This window comes from Syngnathus floridae, chromosome 17 (assembly GCF_059516105.1).
Source record: "Syngnathus floridae isolate MCC-2025c chromosome 17, RoL_Sflo_1.0, whole genome shotgun sequence".
NCBI lineage: Eukaryota > Metazoa > Chordata > Actinopteri > Syngnathiformes > Syngnathidae > Syngnathus > Syngnathus floridae.
Window position 1 is genome coordinate 9670814 of NC_142429.1, and position 23589 is coordinate 9694402.

The following is a 23589-nucleotide window of genomic DNA, read 5'->3' on the forward strand; positions in this document are numbered from 1 at the left end:
TCTGATTCACTGTGGGGGCTGCTGGAGTGGCTCTTTTCCGAACAACACGCGTCTTCCACCTCCACAGATAGGCTTCATGAATATTTAGCAGAGCACTTTTTAATGAGTTCACACATCAAGACAGAATTCGGTTGATCATGTTTCGTGCAGGTCGAGCGGCTATTCCGACGTCCGGCTCATTTCTTATCAGTATGCGACGCAGTGACCGGCTGAGATTTTTTATTTATTTTTTTAATTTGCCATTCTTTCCTGTTAAATCACTCCCATAACAAAACGATCACATAGCAGAGATCACAGCCAAGGTGACTTATTTTTTATGGCTTTTCATTCATTTGAGGAGCAAAAAAAAAATAGGAAACAAACGTAAATGTCAATTCTAAAAATGCATCGGGGAACTACGGCTTGCATGGCAGCGCTCGCAAACCTTTCAAACCAAATTCATCATCTACACACTAACACACATTCATGTAGTCCACAAGCGCACAAACCATTCCGCAGCTTGTCCTGTGTGGATTTATTACAGTGAGAGCAGGAGATGTTGCTATAGGAACAGAGTGCTGTTCACTTACATATATTAAAGTCAGAATCGGCTCCCCCTACCTGTGAAAAGAGTCAAGCTTGTTTGGCTGACTGACAAATTGTTGCGTGTGCACGTTTGTGGCGTCTGACTCATGACCTGCGCTCTAATAGCCGGACACCTGCAGGAATGCGTTTCCTTTCTGGCTATTATTTTGTGATTTATAGCTGACATAAATTGGAATTTTAGCGCGCCGCCAATTACAGAACTGTGGCCTGCTTTGTCACCTTCCACTGCAAAAATATGAGCCGTGTTTGGCCTTGACATTCATTAATGACTCAGTTCATTGTTCATTTGGGCCCACTTAGTGGCTATTTTATTTATTTTTGTTTGGTCTGAGTAACTACCTGAAACATCGTGTTCTTACCTAATTGGCCGATGCCTCGTTGCATCCGTGTGGCATCAGAGGCCGAAGCGGTCATAAAAAAAAAATGAATAGAACTCCAGTGCATGACTTTTTTTGGTGTTCTCATCCAGCAGTGACATATGTCGGCTCTTCAAGATAAGCCCTCTTTGGTTTAATATTATCTTGAAGAGTTCTACACTTCAATTTAACCATTTTAAATATTCCCTTAACCTGGATAGGGTGCAACTTTAAAAAGTGTCTCTTCTCAAATTTGCATAAAAAAATTACAGAAGAATGATAAATTACTTAAAATCAAAATGTTCGTAAAGAGGATAATTAAAGTGGGAGTGTATGACCTGCTCAAAGTGTGTGTGTGTGTGACAAGGCAAACTAAACCGGTGATTTTAGTTGCGGGTAAATATGTATAAAGTGGAGTGTTTTGTGGCCGTTGTGTGTTCACAGGATTGTTTGCTAATCTGTGTACACACATGGCGCTGAGGCTAACTTTGTTGTCATGTCATTGCATTTCGTACCCTCTATGCCCGCTGAAAGTCGTGTCAACTGATTGTTCTCGCACAAATTATATTTCATAAAATAAAAAAAATATGCAAATTTGAGCTGATTGAATGAAACTTGATTTCAAATGGCTATATTAGTGCATCTCAAAAATAGTTACAAATCAGTGTGTGCTGTGAAAATTCATCAAGAGGCCTACGGATAATTAATTCCATGTAAAATATATGTTATGTATCTCCGTGTCCATCAAATGTGCCTACATGTGAGTACATGTAGTTCTCTATTAATTGTTGCCATGGAAACAGAGTGCTGCCAGAGAAGTCCAGATTCAAAGAAGACATCACTAGCTCTCGCGCCTGCACTGTGTGATTCTCTCTCCGCTCTCGCTCCTCCGTATCTGTCTTGAATTCCTTTTTTTCCCTCTCTCTATTCTTCCCGACGTGTTCTTCTCTTTACTTTGATCTTCCTTGTGTCTCACCAAGGTCCTCGTTGGTTTACGCTCCCTGTTTTTCCTCCCACTGCGCCTTCCTCCCTTTCTGTCACTTTCCTCCATAATTCCTTCCCTCCCACCTCTCCGTCCTTCCTGGGGAGGCGTGTGCAGTTGACTATTAACACAGGGACCTGTAATTAGAGCTGACGAACCCCCGGCAATTAGTTTTCCCTAAAGGAGTTGTTCTGTCATCTCCGCATATAAGTCCCTTTATCTTCCTCTCATTCTGTCCTTTTTTTTTTTATCCTGTCTATCAATTTATGTGTCATTAGCTGTCAGCTTTTATTTTTTCCTGATTAATTTTTTTTTTTTTTTTTTGGGTGCTTTGTTCCAACCATCTGCCTCTTAAATGCACATTTCTAAATGGTTACGGTATCTCGGCCCACGTAGCTGCAGCAAACATCTTCCCACCTACTCATGTGATAGATATGCTGCTAGCATGCGTAAACTTTAAGGATAAAAAGGCTCACATTTTATCACATTTTCATCTATTTCTACGGCGCTTGTCGGCTGAGCTGGACCACATTCCAGCACTTGTGGAAAATTCCATCATTTTAATAATCCTTTTTTCAGTTCATCACTGTTTTCATTTGTTGGGGGATCTAGAATATTTTTTTTAATTGTCATATTCTATTTCCTGTCAGCTAGTATTTTATTCACTGGAAGAATTCATGTCCTCAAAATACGTCGCATAATTTCACTTCAGAGATTTCCACATGAAATATTGATTCTTGAGTTGCTTCTATGTAAACTATATGGCATCCTCGTATCATGTTTCATCAACTATTCATGTTCGCCAAGTGTGACAGTTTCTCCTATCCTTTTTTTTTTGTCTGTTTTTTTTCCTCCCCTCACAGGGTTTTCTTCTTTTCCTTCACTCTTCCCCATCGGGTTTGCGGAGAGACGTTGACATGCACTAATTCACATAAGCCATGTTGCCTCTCGGCAATCCACTTTACTCAATCAATGTTGCATGCTTTCTGTGTTCACTTTTTTTTCGTCCATTTTTTTTTTTCAATGCCTTTTCATTGTCTTGTGTCTCCAGGTATTTCTCCCCGGCTTCTTCTCCACCATGCCTATCAGCGGCTGCCCCTCGCCCCTTTGCATCCACGCTGGGATCTGCACCTCGGTTGTCCAGCAGCAAGGGAGGCGAGTCCTCCACCTCCGTCCATCCCCGCCTTCATCGCCGCACTGCCGCACACTTGGTGTCCTTCTCCTACTGCTCTGCCTTCTTCACCTGCCTCCTGCCTGTCACTCCCGGAGAGAGAAGGGAGGCGGCGGAGGCGGCGGCGGCCACTACATCCCCATCCCTCCTCCACCTCCGCACCATATGGCCCTTCCCAACAGAATGCGTGGCCTCAGCATCGCTGTCGTCCTGGTGGGCAACTCCAGTGAGATGGCGCTGGCGGGAGCTCGGGAGAAAGAAGACTTCCTCCACATGGCGCCCAATGTGGAGATCCTGACCATGAATGAGACGGACCCTAAAAGCATCATTAAAAGCATCTGTGACTTAATGACGGAGCACTGGCTGCAAGGCGTGGTGTTTGGAGATGACACGGACCAGGAGGCCATCGCTCAGATCCTGGACTTCATCTCGGCCCAGACTCATATTCCCATCCTCGGCGTTCGCGGGGGTTCCTCCATGATCATGGCTGCTAAGGTAGGACGCAATTTGTTGTTTGAAGAAAATACTGATCAGATTTTTGTTCTTAGTAGGCCTGGATGAGGTCAGGGTTAAGTCAAACAACTGCTAGCGAAGATGCTAATAATGCGATCAGCTGGAGATTGCACCAGAACAGAGAAGAAAGCTTTGCCAAGTTATTAGGCCTCGCCTAAGGGGATAAAAAAAAAAGAAATGCTTTATCTGAGTCCGCCCGGATTGTGACTTTAAACCCGTTCCTCAAAATCTTCATCCATTTCATACTTGCGCAAATCCATCTGCTTGAGATATTAAGTGGAATATGCTGAGTCGTGTTGCTCCTTCTGCCGGCAGTCTGCTGGTCGGTCTGTGATTTTTTTTCTTTTTTTGCATTTCCACCTACCGTGCCACTTCCCTGTTGCTTTGGTGCCATCAAGTCCAGGTCATCAGTTGTACCAGCACACACGAGGTTTAGTGACAAGTGGAGGTCAGCGAGTGCCACTGAAGCTTGTGCTTCTGCCCCTTTTGATTAGACAATTATGGAGAGAAATGAAATGGAACAGTCCTCTCGTTTTATTGTTCACACACACAGTCTTGCATTTTTGTCACCTTCCATTGCAAAAAAAATATTTCATTTATTGAAAGAGACAAACTGAACTACTGCATGGAAAATCTACACTAGCATTTGCAATCATAAAACCTTTTTTTAAGTCCATACAGTCTGAGTTGACCAGACAGTAGGAAAAGATTGCCATTTTGTGGTAAAAGATTGAAAAAAAATAAAATCCCCAGCCACCAGCAGAGTCCACCTCTCATGAGAGCTTTCTCCTGGCATTACCAGGACTTGAGAAAACTAAGACAGGGCCGCATTAAGGCTTTGTCTCCAAGCGGATTTGTGTCCGACTAATGGGCTGAGACGGTGCGCTGGCGTAAATAAGATAGAGGAGGACTGGCAGAAGGAAGAGAGAAAGAAAAGGGGCAAATGCTGGTAGTGAGGATGATTATAAAAAGTCTACACACCCCTGTTGAAATGCCAAGTTTTTGTGATACCACAAAAACAGAGACTAAATTAGTTCAAAGCATTTTACATTCTTAATTAATGTGTTCCATAATCTGTACAACTCAAAGTATTTTTCAGAGGGGAGGAAAAATTAAAAACAGACATTTTTAAAACTGAGGACGCGGATCCAACACACAAAGGCAGAACCTGGTATTAGAATTGGTAAAAAAGACAAAACTGTATTTTATCCCACATGCAAAAAGAGAGGAGATGACATGGCACGACACGGAAAGACGATAATAAAATACTTAAATTTTTATGATGGGGCGAATAGAGAAAATTGGGAGAATGGTACAAGACAGTTCCATCAAATATAGATTTAACATGGGATGAAGAGTCAAAGTGAGTTAGTCTAATCGTTTTGACTCATTCATCTCCAAGTAGAAAAATGAACATTCGAAATATGAGTAACTACATGTCTAATGAAATTGAATAGGCTTCATGCTGGAATAAAAAAAAAATCAACAGCCTATTCAAATGTTCCATATCATAATTTACTTTGAAATTTTATTTTTTGAAATTTATTTATTTATTTATTCGTCCATCCATACGCTAAAATAATGATGATGTGCTGGCACGGGAACTACTCCAACAATTTAATGGCACGCATGTCCTTGTTAAACTGCGTGTTTATGAATTTTATGTCTTATTTCCTCGCCAGCATGGCTGGAGTTGCCAGTTTGTAATCCGTAGTGGTTTCCGGGACCGTTGTGCATTTTGTCTTGCTAATTGCCCGTGTGCACCAGCATCAACAATCAACACATCTAAAGCTTATGGCTAATACTCATATTAGCAAAACATGCTTAGCCATTTTCTTGTCTAGAAGGTACGGATGGCTTTGTAACGGTACAAATAGCCGTAGTTGTCGCTGATCACCCCCAGGGCCTCCCCGTTTGTATCAACAGCCGGCTCATCTGGAGAGCAAACAGATAGCATCCATTCCTTCTTATGCTTTGAATGCAAGATCGTCAGCAATTAAGAAAAACGATAACGCAGCCAACCGCCATCACCCGGAGGAAAATGTAATATAACACGGATAACAAATGCATGTGTGCAAATAGGTGCTGGCATGCATCCACACATATTCATTGAAAAGATGGAAAGGAACCAAAAAGCAGAATCAAATGTAAATATTTCATTTTCAAACCCCCCCCCCCCCCCCCCCCCCTCTCTCTCTCGGGTGTGTACATGTCTGTGCTTATTTTCCCCCAATTAATGTCCTACAATAATAGGAGTCATTGTTGTGGTAATCACTGAGGTACTGAACTCATTTAATATAATGTGTCGGTTGCTCGGCACCGCCTCATACTTGCTTCAACAGACACAATTAACCGCATCTGTAAGTGATAAGCGTTCCTTTGGCGCTTTCTTTTTGTTTCATGTCCCTCTCTCGGTTCTTTCGGCTTCCTATCTCCATTGCCCGCTTGTTCGGTCCATTTTGTGCGCTCAGAAAAGTTATTTCTGGATTTGCTTTCGTCTTGTAGTACATGAAATATTTTGTCTTTGCAATCATTGGTATCGGCTGCTTTCGCGAGTACTGAGTACTTGAAAGTAAGGCAGGTATTGTTTATCATAACGTACACATGTTAAGAATTTTTTGAAGAATTATTATTATTATTTTTTTATCCGTTGGCTGGAAGGCTCGTGCTGTCCTGGTTTCGAAAATGTGACAGCCCACTCTGTTTTCCCCTTTCCTGGAAAAAGGGTTTGCAAAATGGAGTTGGAGTCCTTAATATATATGGCCTATTTTCTAACCCCGTTGGTCTCAATTTACTCTGGTCATTTAGAACGTGGCCACTTTGAAACTCATCCCCATAACTTTTTTTATAGCGCCTCTTCACTCAATTCCATCACTTGCACTCGGAGCGAATCTTTTGTTTCTCTCGTTGCTTTATATCGGAAGGAGAGTTCGCCCCTGCACTTGATTGACGGCGGCTATTTTGGAGATGAGAAAAAAACTAAATAGACTAAATAGAAAATACAAGACAGCAAAATTATACTGAAATAAATTTTACCACACACCGAAACAATTTCCGACACTGATTTTTTTTAGGCACTTATGTGTACAGTATACAGGAAAATTATTATTATAACAAAAAATCACTGTATAAATCTGAATTCCGTCTAGTCCACTATTTTTTTTTCCATTCCCCACTTTGGCTTGTTTTTCTTCATTGTCTTTCCTTGGCCATTTCCACAGCAAAGCCATTTTCCCATCTCCGCCGGCTTCCCGGTAAGGTCCGGTTCACGTTGGGGCAGCGTACATGAAGCAGACGGAGCGATTTGCAGCAGATGCGCAAGTGTTAATTCCCTCTTCGCCAAGCACCTCCCCACCCACACTACCCACACACTCGCTCTCCGTCTTGCTCCGCCACGTTCATGTGCCACTAGAAGACAATAGAGCGGAATACATTTTGTCAGGAGTCTATTCTTCACACAAAGATGTGCTGTCTAAATCTTGCCTGGCTTCTTCTCCATCAATCTTTCCCATCCCAGCCCGCCACTTGTGTCTCTGGGCTCCCAGTGGACATGCACTCCCCCTTTTTCACCACACGAAAAGGTCTCCTTCACCTCTCGTCCCACAGCAGGCTGAAATTTTTTTTTTTTTTTTTTGCCAGCCCCTATCTGCACGTCTTGCAAGCAGAATAGCTCAACTTTTCCCCTCAAAGACCCAACGCCAGCATTTGCCAAGACCTTCATTAACCTAATCGCTCCCCGTGAGCAGACTCTCTGAGTCAAAACAGAGCAGATAAAAAGCAAAGCAATGAAATGATGTAATTAATTAGTAGATGTTAACTGAACGGAGAGCTCGCGAGGTGCGCTTTGGTCTCGTGATGCTAGTTTGATGTCGGATTTCTGACACAATATTTTGCTGTCCCATTTATTTCCTGTGCCCTTTTCATCACAGTTATCTCAAATTGCAGTTAGAATATTTAGGATATTTCATCCCCCCCTTTATACATTCAGATTGTGTTTCACCACAAAAGTATTAAAAAAAAAAAAGTACTGTAACACAGAAAAGATCTTTTAGCTCAACCCCATTCTGTCTCATTGCATCTCTTGTTTTCTTTTTTTTTTTTTTAATCTTGGCTGCAGCTTCTCTCCCCTTTTTCTCACATCATGCGGGTTGAGGCAAGGTGAGCTCCTGTGATGAATCTAAATGTTGCCCCTCCTCTCACTTGTTCTAAATTACCACAAACATCCCTCCGTCCGTTCGTCCGTCTCTCTCTCTCGCTTCCAAACTACCCACGCGGCTCACACATCATGTGACTCAGACATGAAGTACTGTCAGACCACAAAGTACACCTTCAGCATGTCTGATTCCGGGCAATATTTAGACACAAGCTTACAAGTCTTTGTTGAGGTTGTAAGCGATTCACCTTCAACTGTTTTGAAACTCCCCCCCCGGCAGATTTTTCCGTCTGAATTCTAATCTTTGCCGTTGTGGGATTTTTCGGAAGCCCAAACGGCGTTTGTGCAGAGCCTTGCTATCTGACATCCATTCTCCTGGACCAACACTCATTTGGATCTGGAAAATCTGATAAATTTAACAGGCATGAGACTTAGCATTTGATGCTACATGCTAATAAACAGAAGTCAGTTTAGTCGTTCATTATGAAGTGATTAAAAGGTCATGATCATTTAGTGAAACCTTTTCGTGATTACATGTTCAACTACCGTATTTTCCTCACTAAAAGGCGCACCTAAAAAACACCAATTTTCTCAAAAGTGCGCCTTATAATCAGGTGCGCCTTATATATGGATCAATATTGAGCCACTACAGAAGGGGTGTCCAAAGTCCGGCCCGCAGGCCAAATGTATATTTTATATATGAACAAAGTTTTAAAATGGGCCATTCATTGAAGGTGCGGCTTATAATCCGCTGCGCCTTATAGTGTGGAAAATACGGTAGATTTAAAAGGGAAAAAAAACCACGTTTCAGTGTTATGAACTAAGTCTGTTTGACTTTTGGGCCCTGCAGTGGAAAGTAGGTTATTGTCATCGATGGCCCGAAGCAAAACAGAGCGCGAGCAACATGCCTGCTGCCTACAGTAATACCAACATGCTGTCTAATATCCCGCCTTGGAGAGTATGCGTGCACTTTATATTATCTGCTTCATTTTCCAGACATGAACAGCATGTAGTTACTCGTTTAAAACATCCTCCCCTCATAGTAATGAAAACCTCTAAAGTCAAATTGGGACGCTGATTTGTCGGGATTTTAAAACTACACTGAAGTTCTGCTTTTATTATTGTACCGGATTGTAAATTCAAAAATGTAAATGCAGGTGGATGTTTTTTTTTTTCCTTCCACTTTTCCATCTATGCGCACACTTCCTATAAATGCCGAGTAGCGTTCTCTTTTTGTTCTCCACTAATGGCATCCTCAGCAGGGCTATTACGGTTGAAACCACGTTGCCACGGAAACACAGCTTGTCCCTGTGAATTAGAAGTATTTCGCTCCCCCTCTTATCTATGTTCACCCTCACTCTCGCTTCCTGTCACTCTCCAAGTATTCTCAAGCAGCTCGGGAGTCGTTGGCCATTCCGCTCTCGTTCCTCTCGTCCTCTCCACCTGTCCGCCGTTAAACATGACGGGCCTGAAGCTGATGTCTAAGGAGAGTTGCGCATGTACATGACGAAAAAGACAGCGGCGGGCGAATATTCTGTGAGGGAGGAAAGAGTTTCCACTAATGGAGCACAAACTTTTGTTTGACCCCTTAATTAGCTGAAAATTCATTTAGAATTAAACACATTTTTTTATTGGAGTTTTGTTCACTAGAAGCCGATGATTACGTTTTTCTGGGATTTACTCAGTTTTATTTCCTCAAGTGGTCCCACCAAAATTCAGATGCATTTTTTCCCAATATATATCTGATAATTTAATTTTTTGCAGCCACTTGATGAAATAAAACAAAATTTCAGTGTTGATAGAAAACAGTCATAGATTGGAATTTACAGCTTCTCCTCCTTCAGCTCAATGAAAAGAACACAAAACGTGTCAGGCTTAAAAAAAACCTTTTCACAAAGCCGACGGTGTGCTTGATTACGGCAGACTCGCCACCCCGTAACTGCCTTCGAAACCGTGGCGAGGCATTTAAGTGAAGAGCGGGGGAAGATATATTTGCACGAGAAAGGCTTGATTAGAACATAGTGACGAGATGGCAAATTAAAAGCCAAGAGAGTCCTGCTCCTCGTATCGCTGGAATTTCAAATAGGGTGAGAAAAAAGCCAGAGAATGAGAAAACGGGAAGGGAAAGCAAAAAGAGAGATTGATTATGTTCTTCTAAGTGCTCCCGGCTTTATTGGAACTGTACTGTCCTCCCGAGCAGGCAATTTGAATTAACATTGCAGAGAGACTTATTGAGAGAGGGCAGAAATGGAGAAGCAGGACAAGGGAAGGAGGTTGAGAGAAGGGCTACGAAAGGGGGCGGCTTGGCACCGAGACAGAGAAGGAGAGTGAGGGTCTGGAGGGAGGACACAGATAGAATAACTGGGTTCAAAAGTAGGACAGAGTGAGAAATGGCCAGAGACAAAGCGAGAGAATAAGCGTTCAACGTTTAAGCTAAAGCACGAGACACGGCAATATGAAAAGATCAACACGCTAAACTCCCGCTTTCATGAATTCCAGCTGGGCACTGTGTATAATAATCCATTTGAAACATAATACGTTTAGAAATTCCACTTTAAATATTCATTCCAAATGCTGAGACAAATCCATTTGAGGAATAGAGCTAATCCAATCAGGAACGCCACGAGAGCGAGAGAGTCGGCTTTAAGTTGAAAGAAAATGGATAGATGGCTTCGGATAAGGTTCTGGTCAAACGGGGTTAGCAAGGATGACACTTGGAATCAAGATAGGGCGTTTTGTGTTTTCTCAAGAGGTAGACACATGGTGTTAAGCTATTTGGTGGACAAATAATTGACCCATTTATCGTCCACCTATCCACCAACAAAATTATTTTTATTTATTTTTTTTAAATTATTTTTATTCATTTTTATTTATTAATTTTTTTTAATCATTATTATTATTTTTTTTATAAAGCCCCCTAATTCTTCTGCAAACTCTATCTGGCCTGGCATCTGGAAGGAGCCAATGCCCCCACAAACCCCCCCTTAGCTCCGCTGGTGATCCTGCTGTTATTTCTTTTTTTTTTTTAATAAGCAGGTGCAAGCTGACAAGAAAATGTCATGACACATGTGCAGGCCCCTGCAGATTGGGGAACAGACATGAAGCGACACAGCCTGAAAAGAAAATTGTAAACAGAAGCAAAAAGTGGCAGCAATTCAACAAGTCAAACGGCCTCTTCACCTGGCCAGACACGTTTCTCGCCACCGTCTGTTTACCTTCCACCTTCCTCCTGATTGAGGAGGAGCGGCCCCTGCCCCTGCCCCGCACGGGTCACACAAAGCAAACACAAAGTCATGCTTCATGATGCATGTGGAGCACATTAGTCTGAAGAGGACGGGCTTGGAAATGAAATGCCAGTGATGGAGCACCTCGTCTCTTTAGTCTAATGAGAATCCCGAGTAGGTGATCATTTATGGTTGAGAAGAGCTTGTCGAGATGTTTCACATCAGGTGGCTTTTACACTGTTTGTTACATTATATATGCCCCCGTCGCTCGGGCGTCCCATTGATTACCAAGACGCTCGTCTTTAACACGTAGTTAATTTTTAGAACCATCAGGTTGCTCCCATTTATGGTGAGAAAGTATGTCGTTAGTGTGCATCCATCATGTCTCATCTGTTTCAATTCATCAAAAGCTGTAAATAGCACTTTCAGTTTTTTGGGACCATTGCACCTGCTGTTTGGTTACTGATGTGATCAGGCTCTTTGTTGTGGGTTTTTGTGTTGCTTTGAAAAATTCCAAAAATCAAAGCCTACCTTTTGAATTATTTGATCTTTCTTTCAATTTGATTTATTATTATTATTATTATTTATATTCTATTTTAATTATTTTTATTTATATTTATTATTATTATTTTAATTATTTATTTAATGATATTTTTTTTAACTTAAATGATTCTCATTCACCTCAGCTGTGATGTCACCAAACTTTTTTTGGCGGGTTATGTCATTAGAATTCAGACTTATCCTTGCATCATTTCAACTCAACATAGGTCACTCTCCGAAAAACACTTTAACTTTATTCATTCTGTATTTACAATCCATGTTTTTTTTTATTCCGCGCACCCTCAAGGCTATTCTCCGTTTCTTATGACTGGGGTTAACAGCCTTACCTTTGTGTGACCTGATTTTGTGAAGCGAAGGCCGACCGACCTTCTCAGTAAATAGTCCTGCTCCCCAAGCCTCAGCTATTGATTGTGGCTGCTGCCAACGCTCATATCCTGAAAACGTTCTCGGAGGCCAAGTAACTCATCACGCAAACTTGCTATAATTCAAAGCACAAGCCTCACAATGCTGCGACTCTACTTCCATTAGCCTGCCTGCCTTTATCTAAATCATCTTGTTGGAAGTGCTGCAAGGGTTTACATTTTACATGTGTCCCGACTCGAGTTTTACTTACTTAGTTTTACGCTTAAGTTGAGAAACAATGTGCCACTTATCACTATAAAACATTTTTCCCCCCTTCGTCTTATAAATAATGTTATTGTTGTTACATTTCGGATTTAAAGCTCCGACCCCCCTGGCTAAGCTGATTAGCTTTTTTTTGGAATTATTTTTAGCATCCTTTCAAAATTAATACGTTTTAATCAAGAATTCAGAGCTTTGGATGCGGAAATACTGGAGATGTGAGGGATAGGAGCTATCATCTTATCTTGTGGGAGTAGAAGAAAAGCAATCAGGGCAAGTTAAAAGGGAGACAGCGCTCAAGCATGCGTGAGGCATTTTGAACACAAAAAGATGGCCGCTAATATGTTCGATAAATAACATGCATATTTTGCGCGTGCAGGATTGACACTGTGCAGAGAGCAGAGAAGATCTAAAAAGGCTTTCATGCCAAACCGGCATTAGTGCGGCAGCTGTTGTTTTGCACACGCGTGTGTGTGTGTGAATACATACCTGCACCGGCGTGTGTGTTTTGCTGTCGTAAATCATTCATTAATGTGTGCTCGCACGTGCCGCCACAACGAGGGGGAGATAAAGGGGAGCGGAGCAGGCTGTCAAATGTTAAAAACAATGCCTCACTTCTGTTTATACAAAATTAATTACATCCATGGGGTTAATCAGTCAATAAACCAGCTGTCATGTGTATGAAGTCAGGTGTGAATTAATTAGGATAAAAAAAAAAAATTATCCTAATTATATTTTAATATATTTCATTATATTAAATAATATATTTTAATATTTACACAGATTGTCCCAGTAGCTATTAAAAATCTTTTTCAGGGTTGCCGAGGTGACATTTTACAAACAGGCGTAAAAAGATGTTGGTCACAATATACACAAAAGATCCTTTTATGCCGTGTTAATTATGCTAGTTCTGTTTTTGTGGTCCTCCCAAGAAATCGAAGAAATTGCCAAGGATTTTTAGAATGGCAGCAAGGTGAGAAACCATTAGCACATTTTTCCAAGAATGACTTGTTTGAAATTTTCTCATCTCGGTGTGGAACATGTTTTCCTTCTCAGGGCCTAATTGAAGACTCTTAATTATCCTCCGCTATGAATTCTGAGTACCAATATGTGGTAACATGTTGGTAATTTGATTCTTTTGATCCAAAATGCCTTTTGAGAATGGATTCAACCTTTAGATGTGACATGATACATGTCACTTGGGTTGTTATCCTCAAAGGTACCCTTGACATTAGACCGTTTTGGATCTGGGAAATGTTCTCTAATAATTGGCCCGACCTTTAGGGTACATTAAAATCAAATTGCGGCTAACACAACACAATGCAGCTCTGCTTACCTTTGGCTGACATATCAGCCTTTTCCTGACTGTAGATCATTTGCCCGAAAATGGCCCAGGATGTTCACCCAGCTCAGTTGATCATGTAATGGACTTTAAGTGCGTGTACTTTTATGAAGCCGAGGTGGGAGAAGATGAGAGAATACAACACGGTCTTATTGTATTTGTGCGTCTTCCGACATGTGCCGTGGCGCAGACGGCCCTGTCGCTGTCACGCCAATAAAAGAGATTTGAATTTGAATTTTCATCCGGCTGGATGGAGGAATTGTAAATGCGGGGTGGTCTGCGGAGCACTTAAGCCCTCTTAAGTTTTACCCTCTTCATTTATTTCCCCCCCACATAATCCCCCCTCCTCCTCCTGTTTGTTTTATCTGAGCCGTTACCTTTGTACACCTGCCGTTGTGGAATATATGAAGGTTTTTTTTTTTTGCCACTTATCACTGAGGCAGCAAAATGGCTGTAATTTGAAATGTAGAGAATTGCACAGAGGCTGAAGCGCAAAGATATAGAGGAGCTCATCCTTGCTTTGGATGGGATGGGATGGGACGGGGGAGGGAGGGAGGGAGGGTGGTCTCTCCACTGACAGTGACTGAGAACCAGCCTTTATCGTGTTGCGAGCAAAAGCACACACAAAGCACTCGCACTCCATTTCCCTTTCACTCTCTCGCTCCTTTTCCCTGCCCTGGTGAGATCATTGGCTTCCATGCTTCGCTTCTTTCCAGGGGGCTGGAAGAGCTTGTAAGGTTAAATGCGTGCTTGGCCCTTGCTTTGTGAATGTGGCGTATCCTCATGGAGCTCAGATGGTGGGTGAGGAGAGGAGAACAAGCTGTGATTGATCGGTTCAAGTGACAGGACTTTCTCAAATTTTATTCTAAATGTATTTTTTATTATTTTGCGAGGTGATTGTTTCCTCTGAATTGATCGATTCCACCATTTTTTTTCCTTAAAGCCAGAAATGACTTCAGTTTGTTGTCATGTCAACAACTGAATGAACTTCATCTGCCACTGGCGATTCCATTTTTTATTTTTTTTTGTAAATGCATTGCGACAACATGGGAAATGTGTTCAAACTCGACATACCGACTTGACACTGAACGAAGCGACACGCCGCGGCGCTAGCCTGAGCAGCCTTATCTCATAAAAGTCAAAACCTCTGATATCATTTTGACACAAGCCAATATCACACATTTAACAATACAGATAACAAATGGAGTCCCAGTAACCAATACCATTTTTTTTTTTGTATCATCCTCCAGTATCCAGTTTCCTTTATTAAATTAAATCCCGTACAAGCAAATGTGGGCTGCACCTCCTGTGTAATCCGGATTCCCTTAAAATGCTTCTGGAACATGGCCCGACTTTAAAAATGAGATATGGAAAACTAGGCGAGCATGGAGTTTTCTCCCGGGATGTCAGACTCATCTCGGCCCGCCACTTCACCGTGCAATGCATTTCCTGAAAAAGCACGCACCATTACGGTTCAATAAAAAGCCGGGACACAAACAGGAGGAGCAGAAGACTGCAGATGCTCCTCAGTGGCTCATCTGCTAAACTTAGAGCCGAAATGGGCCACTGAGAAATAATCTGCGTGTTACATTTAGACCACCGTGTCAAGACATGAACCTCTTCTTGTTGTCTTCTTCATGACACCTTCTCATTCCTTTTAGAGCAAATAAATTCAATGACCGTCTCTGAGCTTTAAATTAAAAAAAAAAAAGGGCCTCAAATAGGGTCAGTGTTAATTAGGCGATGCTGTGATAAATGCCTGAGCTAATTAAGCGCGTATATGTTTGACTGAGTATGAGGAGGCGAATGTGATAAGAAAAGGGACGATAAGGTATGGGGGGGGGTTTAATTGAGGTAGAGATAATACGTGTGAAGAGCGGCAGAAAGGATGGGAAGGTCTCGTCGTCAATACGTCATTTTAGCACAGCGTGTGTGTGGAGCTCCACTCCGTGCATGAGTGTATGCGAGCGAAAGAGCCGGTGGCAAGTTTCTCCTGCTTGCTGTCTTTTCAATTGACTATATTCAAGTGAAGGCCAGCTGTCCCCCCCCCCCCCACCCCACTCCCTTTTCTCCCACCTCGCCTCCCACTCAGCTCTCTTTTTCCAGCCGTCCAACCTCTCGCCCTGCCTCCGTCTCACTTCTCTCCCACTCTCTCTCGCTCTTCCTCCATCAGGCAGTGTCAATACCAGCGCCAGTAACCCAGCAGCCCCCCACCCCCACCCCCATCTCAAGTTCAAAAGCGCCTTTATAGACAGGGTAGAAATATGCGTTGCCCAAAAAAAAAAAAAAATCCCAGCAGCCCACGGCGTCATCGCAGTTATTTTTTTTTTTTTTTTGCATGACTACTTCAGAAATAGGAGACAAAAACAATTGTATAGAAAGCTTCCATGTGCCTCACTATTTTGAGTTTTTTAAAATGTGCATTTTTGTGTGTGTGTGCGTGCATGCATATTCCATAGCAAATTGGATGCAGGATTATTTTTTTGCACTCGGTGATGTGCCCGTGTGTGTGCGTAATTGAAATACTACCTAACTTATTGACTGTCTCGCCTCCAAGCCAAACAAGTGCTCTAAGGAGTATATGAGTGCACTCATTTGGAGGCTCCAGGCCAGAGATTACGGCACAGCAGCCATTTTTTTTTTTAAATCATGGACGTCCCAGTATGACGATTGCAGAAAAAACTTAAATTACAGGATTTTGTTGAATTAGCTTCTGCCAAACTATGGTCAGGAAATGAAACTGCAGCCTGGACACATTTCAACCGGCGTTTCTACTTCCGTCTCTCAGCCTACCTGTCCAGCTCACACACACACACACACACACACACATGCCGTTCCTGACTTCTGGCTCGCTCTGTCGCGCCACACAGGATCAGAGCCGAGTGCCAGCTTGGCCTCCTCCTGTCTATTTATTCCATTGTCACATTGTCCTCTGCCGCCGTCCGTCCCTCAGGAGGCATCACACCTCGTCCACCTCCGCCCTCCCTTCTTCTGCTACAACTCAATTTCCCATCCTCTCTCTCTCATTTAATTCCTCCCTCTCACAATTTGATCCCTCTTTTATCTTCACTCTCTTCTGTTCACTCTTTTCATATACTCATATCTCCACTGGCCATTTATCCCACTTGTGGGCTGAAGTGTTTTTTTTTTTTTTTTTGCACGCATTGAAGCCAGTGCTGACGTAAGAGACGACTCGGAAGCGAATCCAAGGCCTCGCTGGCCCCTTTCCCGAATCCGGATGAGTGACTCGCTGGCCCCGCTTCACCCCCTGTGGGAATTTTAATACTCGCTAATCGATCACATTGTGCCAACAAGAGGTGCTAATGTGGCCAGAGCCTAATTATTGTTGCTGTAAATGAGCAAAGAGGTGTTTTGCACCACTTCATTTTCCTCAAGGTTCCTTACGCTCAAATCGGCTGACGTCAGCAATTTTCTTCTTTGCCCGACCCAATATCAGTCTGAGATATAGTATTTCTTAAAGGCTAATGGGAATTTGGCTCTCTAAACGAGTGTGTTGGACAGTAGATTAATTCTGCTCTTAAGAATAGTAAAATAGAGAGATGAATGAAGCCAGAAGAAACAATTTGGATCTGGAAATTCAATTATAACTCTGCCCTGGCAGACATTCCACTGGAGTAAATGGAAAAGCAGCAAAAAAAAAAAAAAAAAGCTATGTATGGTTCTGGATGGATAATTAAGACGGAGCAAGATAAAAAAAAATAATAATTGAGTAAATGGATTCTAGTCAGCAAAGAGACACGACTCCAACATCAGCATCATTATTTCATGCTTTTTCCTAACACGGACTCATTTGGCAAGTTGATGCACTTTGTTTTGCACGGCACACGAGAACGACACGTTTCCACCATCACGTGGATCAGCAGCATTGTTTGCCAGATGCACTGCAAATCCAACGCTCCCACCTCAACGCCATCGCCCTGATCTCATTAATGCAGAAACAAGGTAGCGGATCAAGCTATGTGCGAGAGGGAGGGGCACATCCCCGTTTGATGTGAAGAGAAGCTCAAAGATGGTCCGAAAAAAGCCAAAGAGCCCTTCAGTCGTTGCTCACAACGAAATCTCAGCGGTTGAATCGAGTCAGCATACAGATACTGTTTCTTGGACATGTCCGCTTTTTAAAGTCCTACTAAAATAAAAAGCAGGCGGCCAAGGTTTTATAAGCATCCGGGTTTTTTTTTTTTTTGTCTGTCAGCATCTTTTCAGTTCATGTAGTTGGTTATTATCTACTTGCCCGCTCCTGTCTCCAGAAAATTTAGACTTAATGACCTCGCTCACATCTGAGGGTCAAGCTCATCTCGCAGTCTTGTTGAGACTTTGACCTTTCACCCCCCCTACTTCTGCTGATCAATATCTCCTTTCAACAACGCTGTGATAATCTCACCGTTTAAGATTCACATTCTTGTCTTTATTTAGCTTCTCTTAAATGAGGTGTCCTTGCAGATCAAGATCATCTATACATGGTCTTCCATATTTAACACCGATATTCAATTATTTTTTTTTCTCCAGACGTGTGCTGGTGTTAAATGATGAAAATGATGGAAGGGATCAGCAACAGCAGTTTGTAGTCCCCTGAAAAAAAAACCTTTGCCAACCTCGTGTACAAACCAATTAAAGGAGTCATAAAGGCAACTAATAAAAGTCGTGAGCGCTATCGTTTCCCGCCACCGGTGTCCTCTGTGAAAAAAAAAAAAAAAAGGCAGCTAATTTAAAACATGTTGACCGGGATACATTGTGTCAAGCCAACGACGGTAAATCAAAGCTCGGGGCCAAATATTGTTCCCTAACCTTGTCCCGCTCTCATTTACAGGATGACGACTCCATGTTCTTTCAATTTGGCCCCTCCATCGAGCAGCAAGCATCAGTCATGCTCAACATCATGGAGGAGTATGACTGGTACATCTTCTCCATCGTTACCACATATTACCCGGGCTACCAAGACTTTGTCACCAAGGTAACGCCGCTCAGAACGAGACATTAGGAGCATCGCTGAAATGTTAAATATTAGCCCCGGGTGGAGATAAAAATGAACCAAGTCAATTCATTCACAGTTCCCAGTCGGTTAATTAAGTCGGCATTCCAAAATGGCCGAAATTGAAATCCCTTCCATGGATTGGCTCCAAATCACGGCACACTGGAGTGCTCCAAAATTGATTGTCCGGGTCAATAAGAATTTATTCCAGCTACCTCAATGGTAGAATGAGCTCCGTCTCTCTATCACTCGCTGTCTTCAAGCCATAAAAAAAAAATCGGGATAAACCATGACCACTCTTTTAGTAAAATCATTACAAATGCTAATTAATTGTCCATTGCTGATCTTTTTTTTTAATTGCTCTCTAATGAGGCAGAAAAAAAATTCCACTTGGTGCTCTTAGTTAAAACAGTCATTCAGGCCCGCTTGGTCAATCTGAACAATTATTTTTGTGCTCCCCCCCCCTCCCTCCAGATCCGAAGCACCATCGAGAACAGTTTTGTGGGCTGGGAATTGGAAGAAGTTTTACTCCTTGACATGTCTGTAGATGACGGCGATTCCAAGATTCAGAACCAGCTAAAGAAACTCCAGAGTCCCGTTATTCTTTTGTACTGCACAAAAGAAGAAGCCAACACTATTTTTGAGGTGGGCCATTCGGTCGGGATTACCGGTTATGGCTACACGTGGATCGTGCCCTCGCTCATCGCTGGAGACACTGACGTGGTTCCCGCCGAGTTCCCGACAGGTAGGACATTTTAATGCAGTCTTTGGGGGGGAAATGTGATTTTCTAAGCCTAATAATGATTAGATGCCAGATTTTGAAGAGCATCATTTTGGAAAGGGATGTTAACCTTCAGGGGGAGACATTTTGAATTGAAGCAGGAGACCTTGGTCGTGCCTTAGCGCTCGCTTTGGCCTCAGTAATTCAAAAACAAAATAGCGCCAATGGATTTGATTTAATGCAGACCTTCGGAATGCGGAATGGAACTTTTTTTTTTTATTTTGCCTGTCTCACTGAGCGTCTTTACTTTAGCTTATGCATATTATTATAATAAGGTGAAACTGAATTGCTGAATTTTGCCAATCAGACACTTTATTATTTCCCAACCAAATATTTCCCAGCATTCAGTTTGCTTGGCACCAATTTGCAGTGGGAATCACAGTTTGGACTATTTGTATTTCCTGTGTTAAAACACATTGCCTGACTTAAGTCAAGGAGGCGGCGTCATGTTTTTCACACTTGCAGTTTCTGGAAAAAAAAAAAATCAAACTTTATACCTCTGCATTTTTGGCACACTCACATGATTTACTGTAAATGTTTTGGACGAGCTTGATTTGTGTGTTTTGTTTGCTAGCAGCACGTCCTCCATTCAACTCTCCAAAGCCAACTTAAAAAATGTCTATCAGTGAGTTTGTCTCCCTTCCCTCCACTTCATCAAATTTGATATATGACCGTATCAGTTATGCAAATGCCACAAGTTCCCTCTTGATTTATGAAGCCACCGAGAAAATCACGAGCCGCTCATGTGCTTGGTGCCTGGGTGATTTTTCAGTTAACACTGAGCTATTACCAGATGAATCATAAGGGACATAATGACAGATAGAAGACTAAATGTTAGCTACTCATTTAATGCATGAAAAATCAAATACAGACTGCACCAGTATACATGACAAAAAGTATATCTATCACATAGAGAGAGAGACAAAAAAAAATTCGTAGCTTCTATCTTTGTTTTTCACTGTCATGAATACATGAATTTCACATGGCGGGGGGAAAAGAGTGACTTATGTAACACCAGGGAGCAGTTTAGGGTTTTGATGTCTTGATCAAGGACACCACAGCCGTGGGCCGGGTGCTTTGGAGGGACGCGTCGACCCTCGTGAGAATTCGGGGGGGTACAATTTATAGCAATGTAGAGCAGCAGCGGCAGAATGTTCCAATTCAAAACCAGCCTGGCCGAGATAAGGAATAAGATATTTTGGATTCATCTTGTAATTTAGTCTTTAATATAAAAATGTGTTATATAATTTTTTTTTTTTGCTTCCACTAAGTTCATATAAGCAAGCAATATTTGACAAATGCAAATTAGCTATGAAAAAAAAAAGTTGCGTGTTGCAAATGTGTCGACAGTGCCGCGGTCCTGGAGGAAGAGAGCTGTCAGTAGTGAAGACCCCCACAAGGGAGGGAGGGGGGGGGGGGACATTTTGCCAGTCCGCCTGTCTATTTCTGAACGCTGACATGCTACTGCACTGGCTGACATGCGGTCATACACTGTCACACGGATGCGGACAATCTGATGGAGAGCCAGCAGGGCAGATTAAAAGGCAAACTGAGAGACAGATAGCCTGATAAATTGTTTTGAAAGCGCTGCCGTCTTCGCCGAGAGCGCCGTGACCCCGATCCCTGAGGTGAGCCCAAACAAGAAGACCACTTAGAAGCTATCTCCACAAGTCAGGAGGGCGCGTGCAGCGGAGAATTTGAGAATGAGACAATCCTCCTACCTCTCACTTATTTGAAATTTCCATATTTGTGGTGTCATCGATATTGGTCATTTTACTTTTTTTTTTCCCCCCCACTTAAAATACAAGAAAGCTAAATAACACCTACTGAGGGATGTTTTTCCATCTAAAGTTTGGTCAGGATTAGAAATTGAGGATATGCTTTAACATTCATTAAGTTAGTGCTAAAGCATATATTTTAGCTCCAGCTGTTGTGTCAAAGCTACGAAAAGGACAAACTGTAACTTCCACCTTGACTGAACTTTTTCTTCAGCATCTAAAATAACACACCGCCCTAATGAGGACAAGACAAAAAAATGGATGTTTACAAAATAGACATCTTCGCGCTTAACCTTCCAAAATCCTGACAGTCCGAAATGATTCAACCGATAATTTCAACATGATCTATGCGCCGTGCTCAAATCAGTGTTTTGCAGAAGCCGCCGTCTCATCAATTACCGCCGGCGATCCGTCATGAGTTAATCATACGAGGTCAATAACAGCAGATTGTATCAATGGATCTCATTACCAAAATGCCCAGTGTATTCGAATAGATGGAGCTCATTTTCAAAATAAATCAACCCCTCACATTGTGTGACTTTCAATTATCTCAGATTAATGCCATACGTCAACAAAATAACTTTTGTTTACATAGAAATGAAAGCGGCACTTTTAATAGCCGATGGATGACGTGCAAGTTATATAAAGGAAAAATAGACTTTTTTTTTTTTTCCCAAAAGCGACAGATTGTAGAGAGAACAGAATTCGGGCACACAGAAGATAAACAGGATAAACAGGCGCAGAGACAATACAAAGGCTAACAAATAGAGAGCGACAGTGCTTCAGACTGACAGATGGACAAACAGAACAAGGTGATAGATGCACAAAGTCTTGGAGCCTGTTCAAAAACGTGTCCTCGCTGTACAGTCGAGCAGAATCTTCTCTCACCTCGCTCGTCATCTTGCATTGTTTACCTTTCGGATTTCAATCCTTCCTTAACTTTGGCTCTGTTTAGATAAATCCATCTGGCGCCTTCTGGATCTTCTTTTTCTCTGCTTGCAATCAAGGGCTGCTGTCCGTGTCCTACGACGAGTGGGACTACGGCCTGGAGGCCCGGGTCCGTGACGGCGTGGCTATTATAACCATGGCGACGTCCACCATGATGATGGACCGAGGACCGCATACCTTGCTCAAATCCGAGTGCCACGGAGCTCCCGACAAGAAGACCCCCATCTCGGGTAACCCTAATGAAGTCCTCAGGTGAGCAAAGATCGACTTCTTTATCGAAATATATTCTTTTCCTCGTTGGCGTCATCATTTGGTGGGTTTTATTGTAATTGAACAGGAATGTCCTTGGAGGAATGACAAACCATAATCATAACCCTTCTGGCCAAATTAATAATGCTCAATTTTGATTGACATTAACCGAGGGGTGTTCATTTAGTCATTTGTCTCTTATTGCGCTTTCATTTCATAGTATTGTAAAGCTGCCCCTTGTATAATATTGAGAGGGAATTGGATTAGACATCGTTCTGACTCTCCAAACCCAATTAGTGGGTCGTTATTAAAATGCAGTTTTGGAATGAGCGGGATTTAGAAACGCTTTGTCTATTTGCACCGTTCCTGTACATAAATAAAACAAACTTTTTTTTATTTTGTTTATTTGCCTATGTAGTTAAATAGGGCATAGAAATATTGGCTGCAGCTGTCAGTACAGTAGAAAAAAAAACACAATAGTACTGGATTATTCCATGCAGGTGTTCCTATTAAAGTGGCGGTTTGGATCTCGAACCTCCACTCCCTAAACCACTAAAAGTTGCAGGAGATGTCGGTGCACATACCCAAACACCTTCAATCCCCTCCCGCATACTGTGATCATCCTCCCTCCATGTAATAATAGCCTGCCCTCACAAAAGCCTCCCTTCATAGGCGCCTCGCCGCGAAAATCCGACCCCGCCCCCCTCAGCTGTCCGTCTCAGCGGCGGCCCTTTTGAACCGGCTGTGAAGCGCGACGCTCGGCGGTACTTTCCTCTCCCTGCGTCCTAATTGGTCCCAATGGCGTTTCAGTGGGCAAACACAAACCCCTGTCACGCTGTGCTCCGGAGCTCGGCACAGAATTATCCGCGGTCGGGCCAGGGGCGGTATCACCTCGCGTGTCTTCTCCCGTCGTGTCTCCATGTGTGTGTTTTTATTTTAGAAAGTCAGTGAAGGCTGAGTGTGTTTTTTTTTTACCTGCACTTGGTATGGCGGCGGACGGATTATGACCTCACTCGGACAACATGCCGCAACTCTTTCCCTTTTTTTCTATTTTACCTCATACAGATTATTTTGTTTATATTCACTCAGAGATGTCACAAAGCCTTCAAATTATACTTCATTAAAAGTGTTGCATAGCCAAATGCTAGCTATTAGTGCTAATGCTAGTAACACTGTTAGCAAACAGGCTTTTAATAATAATAATAAACAAAAACAAAAAATCGGGGTCTGCGTAGAAGATCTTTTAATGTTTTGCAAGTGTGCTTAGTGAAGTGGCTGGTAAGCGTGTACGCTTTCTCCTTCTCCATCTTCTTCACTGCTAGCGTCTGTGCTTTG

The 23589-nt window shown here is 42.4% G+C and overlaps 1 protein-coding gene across 3 annotated transcripts in view; it reads left to right on the top strand.

Annotated features, from left to right (window-relative positions):
* The window catches only part of grin2ba (glutamate receptor, ionotropic, N-methyl D-aspartate 2B, genome duplicate a), a 65638-nt gene that overhangs the window by 17445 nt on the left and 24604 nt on the right, over positions 1–23589 (top strand). For all 3 annotated transcript variants that reach the window (XM_088358130.1, XM_088358129.1, XM_088358128.1), the window contains 4 exons: positions 2975–3589; positions 18337–18480; positions 18973–19243; positions 22065–22257. In XM_088358130.1, coding sequence (XP_088214256.1) covers positions 2975–3589; positions 18337–18480; positions 18973–19243; positions 22065–22257 — 1223 coding nt within the window. The remainder of the gene's footprint in view (positions 1–2974; positions 3590–18336; positions 18481–18972; positions 19244–22064; positions 22258–23589) is intronic.